At 39.6% G+C, this 17438-nt stretch overlaps 1 protein-coding gene across 1 annotated transcript in view; it reads right to left on the bottom strand.

Annotated features, from left to right (window-relative positions):
- Positions 1-17438, bottom strand: part of FAT4 (FAT atypical cadherin 4) — a 126432-nt gene that overhangs the window by 61461 nt on the left and 47533 nt on the right. The window contains exon 2 of the mRNA XM_042048511.1: positions 2023-2154. Within this exon, the coding sequence (XP_041904445.1) occupies positions 2023-2154 (132 nt within the window). The remainder of the gene's footprint in view (positions 1-2022; positions 2155-17438) is intronic.

Raw genomic sequence — 17438 nt, forward strand, 5'->3', positions numbered from 1 at the left:
GGGTCAAAAAATTTCATTTGTTGTTGGGGGAGGAAAAAAAAAAGCATTCATGTGGACTTTGAGCATTTTGGTTGAAAGGAAAATTAAGAAAAAATAACGTTACATAGAAAAATGTCATGTACTTCTTTTTCCAAGACAGGCTTAAGGACACTGAAGGTTTGGTAGCCTCTAACACCAGATACAGTACCTAAACCCTGTGTGCTGATGGTGCCTGGAAATGCAAGCAGATATTTATTGTGCCCTCCTCTGGTGCCAGGCCAGAGCTCAGGTTTCACAGCTGAAACCTGCTGCTGACACGCCAGTGGCACTTATGCAATGAACAGCAGATCAAAGAGAACAGGCAGAAAGGAATTCTATGGCTGTTTCAAATACTCCTGCCTAAAAAAGCAAATTAACAGAGATAAACACCTGCTCCTATTCGCGAGAGGAGAGACAAGCAGTAGTTACCTGACCTCACCAGAGTGCCCCGTGCCAAACTTTCTCTCTGGGGTGTTGTTTCAAAGAGCCAGACTAAGATAACTGATAAAAGGAAATTTAGAAAGAAAACAGGCTTCTACAGGTGCCCAGCCCTGAAGAGCTGCATGCAGTGCTTCAGCTATGTGCTCAGGTGTGCCTAGGGGCTGTCAACACACTTTCCTCCAATTGTGTGGCTTAGCCAGCACATCTCATGAGAATTTTCAGAGGTGACCGCATTCTTCACCCTGTGTTTGACCACCCAGAGTCCTAACACAGCGCAGCTAAAACCACAGCCATGTGTGATACTGGTTTATACTGTGCCCTCAACTTCAAAAAGGGGCACGGGGAATAAAAAGGTATCTTGACCCTAAACTGCACATCGCTAGGAAAACTTGGGCTCTTTGTAAAGAGTTTGAGTTACAAATGTTCTGGTAGGGAAATTGAAATCATTCCTTTTGAGAAAAAGACTGACTGATTTCTCTCTAGGGTAACAAATCCCTTTCCACTGGATGGAGTGCTTCAGAATGGGTAACAGATTAGGTGCAGTTCAGGAATGGTTAAAAAGAGGCTGGAGCATAAGATACTGCTATAATCTTACATATATTTGCCATACCACATCAGAGAGTGGTAGTTCAGTATTTACTGCTTCCTAAAATAAAGGCAAACAGCTAAAATTTTTGTTACAGATGTGCACCTTTCCAAAATCCTGGGTTTTGTCCGTATATCAGGCTACTACTGGAAAATAAAGAGAAAACCAAAATATTTACAATCACATTAGAACCATTCCCGGGGGTGTTCCTGTGGTTCCCTTTGTAGTAGTAAGATTAAGTACACCAATTAACAATCACAGGAAGACTAACCAAGCTAACACAAAAAAGGCCAGGAATAAAATTCTCTTGAGGAGGTTGAATTGCCCTATTATTTGAAAACAAGAACTGCTGCTTGTTGTTTTCAAGTGTAACTTTATATTTTAACGATAACACAAACTTTTTGCACGAGTATATTGACTTTTTAGGCCTTTCCCTCATGGAAAGAAACTGTTCAAGTAAACAAAAATAACATGATTAACATTTTTGTAACTTAAGTTTCTAAAATAAATGAATGCATCAACAGTATTTTAAGTTATTCATAGCACCTTAGTTGCATCATTCTCCTAGTAATGAATCTAAGTGGGCATAACTATTTTGCAAACAGGTTCATGGACACAGCACACATTTAAGCATTATTTCTTTTCCCCTCTTTTTGGTAAAATAAAACATTCATTTGGAAGGGATAATATTGATCTTTGTTAGGTCTAGTCAAAGGGAAAGCAGGCATTATCAGAATTTTTCTTGTTCTCCAAGGCTTGTCTCAGAATAATTTTATTGCACACTTTGGAACTGGGCTCAACTACATCATCTTGGTTTCAAATCTGGTTTAGACCTCCATGATACTGGACAGAATTTTGTGAATGAATGCCATGATTCCTAAGGCCAAGCTCACACAAAGGGATGAAGGGAACAGGTAAAAACATGTCCAGAATGGCACTTCTAGTACCAACATTCAAAACTGAAACCATGCTCCTACCTCATCAGCATCCATGGCTGTCAGCTGCAGTATTTTGGATCCATCTCCTATATTCTCCTCTACTGTCAGATCAAGCATGTCTGTGGGGAATACTGGTGGGTTGTCATTGATATCCTGAAGTGTTATTTCTACCTGTAAAAAGCAGGAATGGGAAAAAAAGTTGAGTGAGTGCTGGATGCTGATAGGACCTGAATGTTACTAAACAGATAATTCTGAAAGACATCAGGTAAATTGCTCTTAATCACATGAATTAGCACATTCCCAAATCACACCAACAATAGGAAAAGCCGGTCCGGATATTAAAATTCCACGCTGTTATAAAATACTCCTAGGAAAACCTCTAACACAAATAAAGTTAATTTGACTTGTTGATAGCAACTGATTTTAAATGGTCCTAGTCTAGTTTATATTGGAAAAGATCCACTGATAGGCTGTCATTGTAATCCTCAAAGTCAGCCCCTGGAGAATAACTGCCAAGTGCTGGGGCAGGAGATCGTTCAACCATTAAATGCTGCCTGACATGAAGATGAGGTGGTGTAAAATTCTCTCTGAAATGTTTATATATTGGCAACTCTCCGTTCCAAGAGGGGAAAAAACACCCTTGCACTTAATATATTTTATAACAAATAATCTGCTTTTCTCTCTCTCGCAAAACTCCCCTCTAATTGCAAACATAAACGTTACTTAAGGAGCACCCACTAGCATCTACTCTCCTTGCCTATCCAAAACTCAACAAATGTTCTTTTCACATGCCATATTTGTATGCTTTTCCAAGTAAGAATGATAGTTCCTGAAAGGTTGTTTCGTGATCTTTATCCCCAGTTTTTCATAAGCAAGATTGCTGCCCTGCTGATGCTAATTCAAAAAGATGCAGAGCTACGTTTTCTCTTGTTGCTGGGTCTGGAATGTGATATTCCGAAGTAGAAAAAGAAGACACAGCTGTTTTAGATTGATCATGAAAAAAAATGTAAGGTTTTGGACCCAAAATATTGAACAGTCACCAAACTCTGAAGACCCACTAAGGAAAAAATTAGTAGCTGAAAGAAGTCTTACCAAGGAAAAGAGAAAGGTGAAAGGTAAAGGTGTGGATAACTTAAAGAAGGTACCTAACTTGACAGACAAAATATTATTTACACTACAGAATCTCCTATGCCCTTATCCAGAAGAACTCTTACTACACTTAGATGAAAATATATGGATTGGGTCGCTCTGTATATACCTAACACAGACATTGCTGGTGATCCGAAGTCTATGATTTCAACTGTTTCTAGTCCCCCGTCATAAGATTTTCTTCTCTGTTTTGTTTTCATAGGAACCACCAATTGCCAAGCTCCTCTGATCTGATCACCAGGATGTTCCAAAAAACAGAGGAAATGTTACATTAATATTATTATTAGTGTAATATTAATATAGTAGCTGTATCTGCTGGAAGGGGAGACAAAACAGTGGTCTTTTATAGAAGACCATTATTTATTTATCCCCTATTTAATCCCTTTGGTCATTCACAAGTGGTACACAACACAATTCACAGCCTGAGACAGATTAATCCAGAAGGTTTTGTCATTAAATTTATATCCCTGACAACAGGGATATAACAGAAGCACGAGGAGTGCTGAGCAGAGCACCATGAGCAGTGATTGACAACCACCTCACCAGACACAAACTTTCAGAGAACAAACCAGCCCAGGCTGGTTTTCAAGGAGAATGCTGCATCTGGGTGACAATTAATCACAGAAATGGGAGGGAAGTGGTAGAAATGACAGATGAAGGATTTTGCCAGCCCTCCTTGCCCATGGACTGGCACAGCACACTCTTCCTGCTTTCCTCCCCAAAGTGCAGCAGTTCCTCAGACAGGGTTTCAAGGTAAAGCAGCTGCACAGCTCTGCAGTTCATTTATTCCTACCATACATGTCATTCACAGCTAATGCTTCAGCTGCGGGTGAAGTTTCACCGCCAGAACCCATTTCCATGATGAGAGATTATCCTTTCATATGAAAAATATGTAACAACTTCTGGGGGGTTGGGAATAGGAGCTGTGCATCACCTACAGCTTGAATGATGCAAAATAGTGAGGATCCAAGAATAAGATGGCTAAGTACTGGGGGACAAATAAATTAATTATAAAGTCAGATTCCAGAGGACTGAAAAAAAGGAGAAGAATAAAAGAGGCAATTTTAATCTGAAAAATCAGTTCACTAGGAAACAAAGAAACTGTATTTTATACTGAAGACGTGCTTTAGATGGTATAAAAATAAGAAATTCTCAAATAAGAATGAGAATTTTTTAGAAAAGAACACAACATTTTTTAAGAGCATTTGTACCATGATTTATTACTTATCCACAGGGCTTATATAATGTGTATTGCTTCATTATTCACCATTGGCTAAGTCTAATTAACATCTGCATCTACAGCTATCTTTTTACTTCAGCTTACACACAGAACTAGGGAATAAGATCCTTGGATGGACCTATTTGCAGAAATTTCACTGAAGTAATCATGGAATCAGAGAATGTTGAGGGCTGGAAGGGACCTAAAAGATGATGTAGTTCCAACCCCCCCCCCCCCACCATGGGCAAGGATGCCACTCACCAGACCAGTTTGCTCAGGGCCCATCCAGCCTGGTCTAAGACATCTTTGAGAAAGATTTGAGAAAAAATGTCACATTTTCCCCAAAACAAGAGTCTGTTACATTTCATTTAAGAGAGCATAGATCCTGAATGAGATCTGATGTAAACTGAATGTCCAGGAGCTCAGAAATTAATTTCACTTTGAAATTATTCCACAAGTTCCAACACGAAGCAGAAGCCCACAGGAGAACCACAACCACAAAAATCTTGCACTGCCACATGGCACTGGAAGATTGCAGCGTATCTTATCACATCTCTACTGTGAAAAAGAAAGAAGAAAAAGAAAATTCCACAAAGCTTTAATCAAAGATCTAAACTAAACCTTTTCCCAACCAACTGCATCTTTCTAATCCCACTTCACATTTGCATATAGATGTCAATGTGTGTCACTTTAGGAAATACATGGTTTGATTAACATCGTATGCTACCAATTAAAAATTAAGTGTAATTCTGCCTCGGACTTAACGAAGGCAAGACAAGGTGGTCTTGGGGGTAACACCAGCTGTTTGCACCACAGAGTCATGTTCAAAGGGTCTACAGATCATGTGCTGTGCTCTCAGCTCACACTGATGGCAAACCACCCACCAGTGAGAGCAGCAAGTACAGGAATAAATATCTAGGAAACCAAAGGCCTGAAACCTCAAATACACCACAGGATGGAAAACAAGGGAGCTGAAGGGATTTATCCAAACCTTGGAAGCAAGGAACCATTACATGCTAATGCCTGTAGAACTGCAGGAAGCAACATGCCCAGGCTACACGGAAAGGGATAATCACCACCCCCTTCTCCAAATTTATCCAAAATGGGAAATATTCTTCCCTGACCTCAAACTCGTCATTCAGTGCAAATCTAGGATGTAAGACAGATACAAACCAACCATCTGAGAGCACTCAAAGTACTGCATTATGCAACAAAAACTTCTGCAACTTTCCATCTGACAACTGCTTGATTCCTGTTTGTATCAACAGCTGCTTTAATACAGGACCCAAAATTCTGACTGTCACTCAGAGGACTCACATATAATAAAATACAGAAGCAGCAAAGGTAGTGAAGCTCCTTTTGAATTCTCTAATTGCTCTCTCCAGTGGTCCAAGCACTGATGGGGGCTTTGCTCCTCTGAAAAGCCTTGAATTTCTGCAGAAGCCATGGGAACACAAATAGTTACAGACTCTTCTAAACCTGTTAAGACTGGAAAAACTGATTAATAAATTCATAATACTGTCTTACTTCTATTGTTCAAGGGAAAATGAAAAAAATCAGAAAGCTTTGTTCAATTCCCTTGCACGCAAATCTCCACAAAATTACTCTACTTTGGTACAAATTCCAGTATAGTGCTTTTCCTTCACACATTTAATACATCTAGAAAAAAAGACTGAAAATCAAAGCTTTCCCTCAGAGCTTATTCTTCAGACAAATACATGTTGTTTATTTACTAACCCTTGTAAAATAAACACAGTAATTTTACATATCAATTTCTATGCAAACCATCTTTGGGTGGGGTTTTTTTTAGTAGTTTTGTTTGTGTGCTTGTTTTATGTTTGACTCAAGCTAAGATGCAAAAACACGGACACACAGCAAACCACAGAGATCAGCAATATAGAAAGCCAAACAATACCACAAATTTCCCTGTGCATGAATCAAATTTCTCCTTCCCAGGCTTAATAACATTCTCACAATAATGCCCTGCCTCTGCCACAGTTACAGATGGCCAGCCCATCCTCATCTGTGACAATTCGATTGCTGCAGCCTGTTGTCACAGACATTTTCAAAGCAGAAGAAGTATTAATTGCCTTGATCTTGTTAGGATTCTTATTTGCTGCTCAAATTAGCCTCTTGTGGTTTTTTTCCCCCCTAAACATATTCAGAACAGATTGAGGCAGGGCAGCACTCACCTCAAACAGTTCTGCCTCAATTTACTCTGAATGTAGATGTAAGAAAAATAGTTCTTTCTCCATTTAGACAAACCTCAGTTGTTAACAGATACAGGAATCATACCAAAGACCTCAAGTTTTAAAGCACGTAGATCTATTAAAGCATTTAGGACATAAACTATTCTTAAGCTTACTCAAAATAATTTGTTGGATTAGGAAACAGTTGGTAAAAGATGAAGTTTCATTTCATAGAGCAAAACCACAAATTCCACTTCAAAAATATTAGTACCCCAGGTAACTATTACTGAACAGGCTAGACAAGTTCCATGCTCAACATAAAAAGCTTAAAATGAGAGTTTTATTCTGGAAAAAGAAATTATTTTAGTGACTGGGTTTATGAGCTACAAAGGCATGTAAAATAAAACATTGCCCTGCAAGGCAACGTGCCAAATTCTAACCAATCATAGCACCTTCCATAAACCAATGGGCTCACTTGGCCAGACCCTAGCCTTCTGTTTTATTACAGTTATTAACATTTAGTTTTCTTCTGCTTCAAAGTCAGGAGGGTTTACAGACAGAACAGTCTTCTGAAGTTCTTCTACCTATCAAACGACAAGGAGAGGAGGAAAAAAGATGACACAGGAAACATGAATGAGCTCACGTGGCAGCAGCAAGTTTCCCCACTTTAAGTTGGGAGTCCCAAAAGAGTAATTCTTGCCTGGAGCCACACTATCCATGGCACACACTTGATCAGAGATCTATAGATAGAACATGATCTGAGAAGGGAGGAACTCCCAGATGCCTCCCACGTTCGATACCTCTTCAAACGCTACAACTATTTGATTAAAGATCAAACAGAGTGGAAAGGCAACAGCTTTTCTTTCAATTTATATGGTGTTGAGTCATTCTTCTTCCCTTTGCTTGCTGCTGTGACGTTCACTGCCTCTCTCAGGAGATACCATCTAACAATCTACGAGCAGCATTGGCACGAATCACCCTGAAGACTTTTGTTCATGCTTAAGTCATTAGATGATCCTTCATTTAAAAAAAAATTAAGGAGCTTTTTCTTCCTTGCTGGAGACCATGGCAGCACATTATCAATTTGAACTGAATAAAAGCGAAAGGATTTTATTTCCCCTCCCTTGGTAAACGTTCTAAATAATATCATTCATGATCATAAAAGGAAAGAATACAACTATTAATTCACCCCATCCATGTAACTGACTGAAGAACTTGGCCAACACTAGTCCTGCCTCCATCACTTCAGCCTCTGCATCCAGCAAACAATCCTTCCCTAATCCTGGAAAACACACAGGCATGTGTTGATTCCTTTTTCTATTGTCGTGAGTGATCACACTGGCCACGCACATCAGTGAGGTTGTGGTTACACTCAGTGCTTGAGGACTGGTGCATGTGTGCTTCCTCCAAACTGGAGAGGCAAGGGAATGGGGAGATTAAGCATCAGAGCACAGTGAATTTCTGAAAATGCATTTTTCAGAAAGAAAAGAAGAAAAATGCTCTCTAAAAGAAATATAATTATATATATATACACACACACACATATATATTCCTAGAAAATATCTACAGCAAAATTTCTAATAAGATAAAATCCCATAGCCCATCTGGAACCAGCTTCCCACCTTGCTCTAAATCACTGGGAAACAGTAAGTTTGAGGGTAAAAAATAAACACTTACTCTTTAAAATTACTTCAATACCCAATAATAGCAGAGCTCAGGAAGGTGAAAAACCTGAACTACAGATCACACACATTTACAATTTTCACAACAAGATGGAAAGCCCATTTATAAAGAAAATATCTTGGGACAAGGCAATCACTGAGGCTGAATGAGGCATCTGAATATCCCATTTTCCAGGAGGCAAACAATCCCAGCGCACGCTAGCACAATAAAAATCACATTAGTCTCTTGTGCTGCAGGCCAGCAAACCTGTTAAATAGAAATGTAATGTTGTTAAGAATCCCACTATTAACAGGGGGAAGATTGCAGCTGGGGAGAAAATGTGGGGGGAAAAGTGCTAAAAAGGCACTGTTTGGGAAAAAAAAAAAATTAAAGAAAGCCAGGTTTAAAAGACTTAATTCTGATGTCTGAGGTCAAGCTTAATGAAAGACAGGACGTGAAAGCTGTCCTAGGCCCCACCACTGCCCACTGCAGTCACCCCAAAGCAAACATCAACCCTATCTAAGACAGCAGTAATTTAGAATAGGGATTATAGAAATATTTCCTTTTTCCTCACAGAATCAGGAATTACTACTGATTACCAGCCTTGAAATTGTTTTGAAACTTAGGGCTCAATGCATTTTGGAAACATGTTTTGCTTTGTCCGTTAAACAAATGTGCATGGAGCCTTATATATCTTATTATGATTAATATGTAGTGCTGGCATTTCCTGGGTAATTTCAATCTGCGGGCTCTAACTCTAGTATTTTAACACTGTGTAACTTTCCTGGAGTTAATATCGTATTATGTAACGTTCAGTAAGGGGATCTGATGTTTTGCAACCAAGACCCTTTTATAAAGCATCCCTATAAAATGCTGGGAGATCAGAGTGATCAAAAACTCAGTGATTTAACTATAAGAAAAATCATAGAATCATAGAATAGTTTGGGTTGGAAAGGACCTTTAAAGACCATCTAGTCCAGCCTCTCTGCAATGAGCAGGAACATTTTCACCTACATCAGATTGCCCCGAGCCCGATCCAACCTGGCACTGAATGTTCCCAGGGATGGGACATCCACCACCTGTCTGGGCAACCTGTGCCAGTGTTTCACCACCCCCATCATGGAAAATGTCTTCCCTACACCTAGTCTAAATCAGGTGTAAATCTGCTTTCACCATCATTTAAAATTAAAAATCAAAAAGAAGCTACTTCCCTCTGTTGTCTCTACCAAATATCAATCCTAGTGCTAAAGAAAAGGTGTCATAATTGTTTGGTTTTCTCTCCCTTTTTTTTTTCTATCTGTTAAGGTGACCACTGGGAGTTGCACTGCCTGGAGTCTTGATTAAATGTTTCACTGCATCCAGAACACTTCATCATGCAGCATAGCCAAAATCTATTATGGCTTGCAAGTGACTCATGCTTTAGCTATGAAAAAACCATAATAAAGAGCATTTTACATAAAAATGCCCAAAAGGTTGGTAATTTAATCTTGATTCTAAGTAGTATGCAAGGTCTCTGCGTCCAGCCTGTGCAGACAATAAGGCATTGTCTGGAAATGCGTTACCTACTGTGGTTACATCTAACTTTTCTTGCAAAGGCCGGATGAAAGACATTGAAAAGAAACAATCTTGTCCCAGCAGAAGGCCACCAGCCAGAACAGGACATTGACATTTCCAAGCCAGAAGATAAAAAAAAAAAAAGTTTTTCTAAAGGCAAAGCAAGCCATGCAAAAATTGTCATTCTTTCCGAAATCAGTATTTTAAGGTGATTTAAGCACTACATCATTTTCTGCTCCCTCAAAAGAGACACGGTCTCATGTGCAACAGAGGGAATTAAAAGTGGGTTAGGGAAAGCCCTACTCAAACCTTGGCTAATTTAACAAAGTAACAGCACACTGACTTTGAAACACACATCAAAACATACAGAATCATAAACATGGAAACCCAATATGATCCAACTTCACAGCAAATGAGAGATAAACATCAAATTGGTACAAGGGCTAAAGCTGATAAGAAATGCCACAAGCAGTTATTTTTTCCCTTCCTTCACCACCAGAACCGTAATGAAATACAGGCTATTTTGTCAGTACTGGTTAATGAGTAACATGTATAGCTCAGTCAATATTCAAACAGTTTAAAAAACAGATTGATTGTAGGAATGAGTTATTTTGAACTCCATTTCAACAGGCCTAATTAGCACACCAGGACCTCTCCCAGGTCTGCCCAGAAACTGCAATCCAGTGGCACCAAGGCAGAGCTGGGCTGGCACTAAGGCACATGAAAAGCTCCTTCACCCACGCACCCACCCTTTCCATGGATGCTGGATATGCACACACACATGGCCCTATGGCATTTCCCCAGATAAAAGGGGTGACTTTCTCATGAAGACATTACTTCTTCTGCATCTAGTACTACCTCTGGTTACAAACTCAACTCCAAATACCTGCCAAACCAACACAAACACTTGGCAAACACTTGCTAGTGAGGTTTTTTTTTTCTTTTTGGATATTTTTTTTCTTAAATACTCAAAGCAGTATACATTTGGGAACCATTTGGTTTATAACTTTGCATTTAATTAAATGAGGTCTACTGCCATGTAATAAGAAATGGATTGAATCGGTAAGAACATTTCAGTCCATGCCAGAAAAAAAAAAAAAGGATAAAGTCAGAAAATGCAAGCAAGCATTAGAAGTTCAAGAATGGGAATGTCACACCTCTAAATTAAATAAATCACCTAATTAAAGTTACAGGTGTGACATTTAAGACACATGCAGTCATCAGGACAGTATGATAAATCCCCCCCATCACTTGAAGGCTGCCCAAACAGCAAAAGAAAAGCTCTTTACCCAGAGCCATGGTAGAAAAAGCATTGCTAGAGACACTAAAGAAAGCACAGATTTTTTTTCTGTGAGTGGAAGGGAATTAAAGATACAGGACTGAATGCTGACTGATGTTTTGCAGTTATGAGGGTTTTATATGTGGCACCTTTCTGAGAAGAATCCCTACAAGAATCTAAATAGACTGTAGCCAATAAAACACACAAGGCCAACGTGTTACTTTCCAGTTTCACGTTTAGAAGTACAAGGCCATTTTACAGAAATGCCTAAAGGTTTTTTCCCCCACAGCATCAACAGGGTGCTAGCAAGGAACTGTTGAGGCCAGAAATTCCAAGTATTTCTGCATCCTCGTACAAATTTCAGGGAAATGCCTTCCTCACCATATTCCTCTTTTGCAGACTGCAGGCTTATGCAGCAGCTTCACATCTGGTGTCAGGGAGGGCCCCTTCCCTGCGGCCACAGGCCACTTGAGGCCAGAAAGGCTCTTTTCTGTGGCCACAGATGGACCTTTTCATGTGGCTGCCCTCAGCAGAGCCAGCTGACAGTCGAGGCTACGGTGGCAGGGTTAAGAACTTCAGCTCACTGGGCACACCAGCCCTCCTTTATCCACTTTCCTCCCATACATCAGAATTTTTATTTTGGCAGCTGTATCTTCAGGCATATCTTTCCCCAGTTATCTTTTTGGTCCACCTTGCCTGTGCAACCTTTACTACAATTATTAAGAAAGTCCTACACAATAACAGTAGGCTGATGCACTGGGTATTGGACCAACTCCTATACCTGGACAAAAATGAAAGTCCTGCATGCCTCCAAAATCTAGTTTTTCTGCCCAACTACATTCAACGTGCCTATGTTATCTCTTCTTGAAAAAATTGCTGTTTCTGGTGATGAGGTTTTGCAACAAAGCCCTTCTTGAAGCCAAAGAAAAAGCCCTATATTGGTTCTTCACCAAACTGTGAAGATTCAAATTTATATGTAACTACAAACTTTCACCTCAAAAAATATTCTAAATAGCTGAATAACATACATCTTTTGGCCTAAGAATGTGAAGGGTGGCTGAAACTCAGTTTATAGAATTCTTCATGTCAGCCAACAATATTTGTTTCCCTCACTTACCTATTGAATTTTCTTCCTCAGCAGTTGGACTTTGGATTTGACACAGCAAATTTAGAAAATCAAGCATTAAAGACTAATTAAAAGGTCTTTAAAAAGACCTTCACCTTTTGAAATTTATCATTTCACCACATCTGTAACTACATACATGACCTTGTGCACTGAAGAGAAATCAAGTGAAAACCCCCAGATTTTCACAGAAATAGCTGGAATAGCTGGAACAGTGTGCTTATGTGGGATTCTTACAGTCATCTTCCTTAATAAAGAATATGGAGTGTTTTATTTGAGCATAAATTCAGAGATTTGACTTTTATTGGTTCCTAAACATCCACTACATCTTCCCTAGATGCAGAAACTACATCAAATTATGAAGTTGCACTCTCTGGCTGCTACAATCAATAATGAGAACTTTTAACAGCCCAGATCCTGACATATTCCTCTATTTCATCTCTCTCCCCCAACACCCGACTTTGCGCCACAGCCAATCTCTCACTGACTTGGTTTTATTGTGGATAGTTCTAAGCAAGCCCTGATTACTGGGTCAGAAATATCACCAGCAGCTGACAATTGCAACACAAACACAGCTGTCAGGAGGGCTGCTTGATCTGCTCCACACAGAGACTGACCAAACTAAAGCCTCCCTTCAATCACGTAAAAACTTTGAGTTCTGATAATCTTAGTAAACCTTAAAAAAAAAAAGGAGAAAGAAATACACTGGCACTTCTGCTTATCTTAATTTCAGTGTGGCAGGAAGCAGATGTACCACAAGAGAATGGTTCCCATGGTATTTCAAGAATAGGAGAAACCAAAGGACTTTTCCTTGCTCGGGTCCCTGTCTGATGTACCAACTGAAGTGACTCAGCTAGCCCTTGTATTATAGCACTTGGGTTTTCCAGTTATTATCCTGATCGTGCCAGATCTTTGATCCTTTGGAAGTTTACCACCACTGGTCATTACTACAAGTCTCTGGATACTTAAAATGTATGGGAGGAATTTTAGAAGAGCTGAGTTCCCTTCTGAGGAACACAGGAAAAACAAAACAAAACGAATCAGAATGAATGTTCAAGTGTAACCATAAAAGATTCAGAAACTCTTCACAGAGTTCCAGAACCCCTAAATACACAACTAAAAGATATAATTCTGTCTTTTGAAGATTGAACCTAAGCTCAATTTCTTTGCGTTTTCCCCTTGTTTTCCTTCCTTTGATTTGTGTCTTCAGTAGGGTGTCTATGATGTGGCATGAGATTTTTTTTTAAAAATGCATTTTTTCTAAAGACCTTGTAGGTTGCAACAGTCTCAGTCTTCCTGGTTTTAACTGGATTAAGAATGTACTGGATGTACAAACTGGCCCACTATCCATGTGGAACAGATTACAGGATGATCATTCATTGTATGCTCACAATTGAAGCATTTCAGTAATTTTATAGACAATTGGGAAAAAAGAAAAAGTATTTTGAGGACAAACTTTGAATGGTTTACAGTTAAATGGTTATATGATATTAAAGGACAGGAAAACAGAAACAGAGTCGGCAAAATTTAATACAAAAAAGCAAAGAAAGTCACTCATTAACTCTTAGTAAGAAAATTACAGCAACAAACCTGGGCATCATGGAGAGGTCTAAGAAACAATGCTGAGGGGTTTTGTTTCTGGGGGTTTTTTTGTACCATTTCCTCCCCCCCCACCACACCTAAGATTCCTGAATCTCAGCCTGGTTTGATCCTTCCATAGGGTGTGATGCACCTCCCTTTATTTCCTAAGTATAACAGAAGAATGGCAGAGCAAAACTTTTCTGTAAAAAAAGTATTTTCTAGGTACAAGTGTAATAAATCTGAAAGATTTCTGAGAAAGTCATCAAACAGTGGAAAGAAGAAAAATAAGGCAGGCAAAGACTCCTGAATAATTTTAAAAATGGCAACAACTCAAATGCCTCCCCTAGCTCATTGTGTTAATGGTGACAACAACATAATTACCAACATAATTTCATAATGGACAGATGGTGATAGGGCAACAGGGACAGCACTATACCCCAAAACCACCATGGTGTGCTTTACCGGGATTTGTTTCTCTTACAAGTAATTGCATAGGAAGCAGAGATGCAGCTGCTCTGTTTAAAACCATTCTGTAGCTGAAAATATCCACACCTATCTAGAAACACATTGCTTGAAATATCAGCATTTGTGAGAAATTAATAGCAGCATCTTCTGCATTTATCAATAGCTGCCTTCTACAAACTTCCAGCAGACTTTCTCCAACACGATTAAAGGCATCTTTACAGTAGTAAAATATCAATGTATCAGTCTTCTGGGGGGGGAAATAAGAGACAGAGATATAAGGTGATATGATTGGTACAGTGCAGTTCAAGGCAGATCTGGCTGCCAGCCTAAGCACTCATCATTCCTTACTTTCAGTCAGAATGTGACATTATGTGAAAGCTATATGGTCACTAACAACAAAGGGAGGAAGCAAACCTCTTGCAAGAAATCTCAGCCCCCAAAAAGCATGTGCAAACTAAGTCACTCTTGCAGTCTTTTCTATGACCAAACTATAGTACAGAAAAGCAGAAGCTGTTATTTACCTTTCCTTTATGGTTTATGAATCAATGACACACTCCCTGCTGTGTGCCATTTGCTGATATGGCCTGTTTTGTCTCAAAAGAAGATATTGTTCAAAATGACGAATTATAGGTTGCTGGTGTATTTAACACATCTGCTGATAACTATTAATTGTGCATTGTTCCAAATGCATTTCTTACACAGGTATCACCAAACACCACCCAGCAGCTTTCTCACCTCTCGAAGCCTAGTAAGTCACAGATGCCCTCCAACCAGGCCATGGCAATTCCCTGACATGAAATAATATGCAAAATGCTGTAAATATTTGCAATATGCTTCGGGGAGAAAGTTACAGGTTATGATTACAGTAATTCAGGTTCAAATAACAACAGTAAAAAGAAATGAAGGGGGAATATTTGTAACAATGCTAACTGATGGCTGGATTTGCATTCTGTTTTCAGTTACCCCAAAACAAATCCCAAGAGACTCCAGCAAGGTCAATGCCTTTCTTTGCACATCTATACAGCACAGACTAAGGTACTTGGCAAACACTGCTGAGTGAATTTAAATGAGCCTACAATACAAGCAAGTTAGAAGGGTTAATTGAAACCTCTTTGTGCAGAAATGCAAACCCCTCAAATCTGTCAAAATTAATGAGAAAAGCCAGAAGAAACATTATGGTTCTGTCTAGACTGCCAGAACCTACAGTCTGCCTTGTATTAATAAACGCTACAGAAAAGAAACTCTGCTGTGAGGGTGGTGAGGCCCTGGACTGCCCAGAGAAGCTGTGGCTGCCCCATCCCTGGAAGTGTCTAAGGCCAGGTTGGACAGGGCTTGGGGCAACCTGGTCTAGTGGAAGGGGTCCCTGTCCACAATCTTTATGGTTCCTTCCAACCAAAACTATGTTGTGATTCACTTTATATCCAGCTCTGGTGTACGGCGCAACAAAAGCACAGGGAATCCTTTTATTTCTCTGGGCTTGATACCAATGTTATGCTTGGATGGGGGAGCAGCTCCAAATGGCCTTGTTGTGACCATGCCTGAGCTACAGAGCCACCTCTCCTCCCCAAATCCATCCTGCCCACAGAGCCCTCGCTGCAAACTGGCTCTGACCCACAGCTGGAGGGAGCCAGGCTGAGCAAAAGCCCCTTTCATTTCCCCCATGATCTGCTGACTTCAGAGAGCAATACAATTGAGGCCTTTGATAATTACACCCTATGTCGGCTCTACAGCTTCTCCCATCTTAGCCCTTAGAGAAAAACAAGTAAAAGCAAAAAAAAAAAAAAAAATCTTACAAAGAAAAGCCTTACAAAGCAGAATAAGCCTCCCAATATGACTTTGCAAGCCCAGACCGATAGCACAGCTTGGAGGGGCAAAACCAAGCAGAGGTGGCCCTGAATGTGCCAGAGGGCCCCAACTGCTCCAACATTCCTTCAGTGTTTTGGGGTCTCCAGGTATCCTGGACATCCCCATGCCCAGGACACATGAGCACCTCTTGGCACCTCTGGTAAATCCCGACCTGCTGCCACAATCCATTTCCTGTTTTTCAGGCTGATGAACGTGTTCCTAACAACCAGCAGAAATGCAAATAGGACTCCCAAAACAATTTTCCACTGACCTGAAGTAGTTTGACACTTATGAAGACATCCTTCTTCCATTTATCTTAGACAAAAGTCTTTTCCTATGTTTCTAGCAACCCCCGGTAAAACACCACGGACATCAGAACAGCTTTAAAAAGCAGCTTACAAAGTACATTATCACTACTTTCTTTGCACAGAGGGTCATTTAAAATATGCAAGTAGCTTCAAAATCATATTTATTAACTGCCTTTCAGCACAAGCTTGATGAACATTAAACTTTTAGTTCTTGGGCTTAGTATATGTTGGTTTTTTATTAACTTTGTACTTTGCAGGTCTAGAAAGTAAAACCATGCAAACCATGATCACCAGTATTTGTGGCTCTTCAATTTAATACACAGCTACATTATAAATAACATTGCTGAACTAATAAAATCATCACAAAACCAACAAAGAACATCAAATTCTGCACTGATTTTTATACTATACAGTCATTGACCTCACCAGTACTTTCTAATCAAGCTTCCTGTACCACACTTGTATCATAGTAGCTCATCAGATTTTCTAATTTATGTACAAGGACAGCTCAGCTCCTCTGGTTTTTGGGTACATTCATGTATGTGTCTTATTAAGACTAACTCAATTAACACCACATATTCGATAATCAGTTTGACAAATAACAGCATCAGACTATACAGAAACAGAGCAGCACTTTAATTTTATTTTTTTTTTCTCCTTAGCTTGAGCTTATTTCCCAGTATTGAAATCATAATTAACTTACATCAAAAATCCTGCTGCTGTAAATCCTACTGACTCCAGTAACTATGCCAGAAAGTGGTCCATCATGTGAGTCACCTGCTACAAAACAGAAAACAGCAACCACGCAACAGAATAATGCCAGCTGAAAAGATTTATGCTACTCTCACCACATGCCCCTTCGAATTGTGTAACTCTGCACAATGGCTACGATACCATCTTGTTTCTCTCAAATGTGACTAAGGAAAGGTGACTAACCATTTCAATTGACGTGTTTTTCTTCCTGTGGGCCTAAAAAGCAGCTTATTTGTACAACTCAGGCACCACAGCAACGAAAGTTGTGTCTCATTTGGCATAGGGCCAGGTAATGCTTGCCAAGTGCCAAATGCTCCAGTAACCTAGA

The sequence above is a fragment of the Corvus kubaryi genome, unplaced genomic scaffold (assembly GCF_017639235.1).
Source record: "Corvus kubaryi isolate FWS band 111438036 unplaced genomic scaffold, C.kubaryi_AGA036_p1.0 67, whole genome shotgun sequence".
NCBI lineage: Eukaryota > Metazoa > Chordata > Aves > Passeriformes > Corvidae > Corvus > Corvus kubaryi.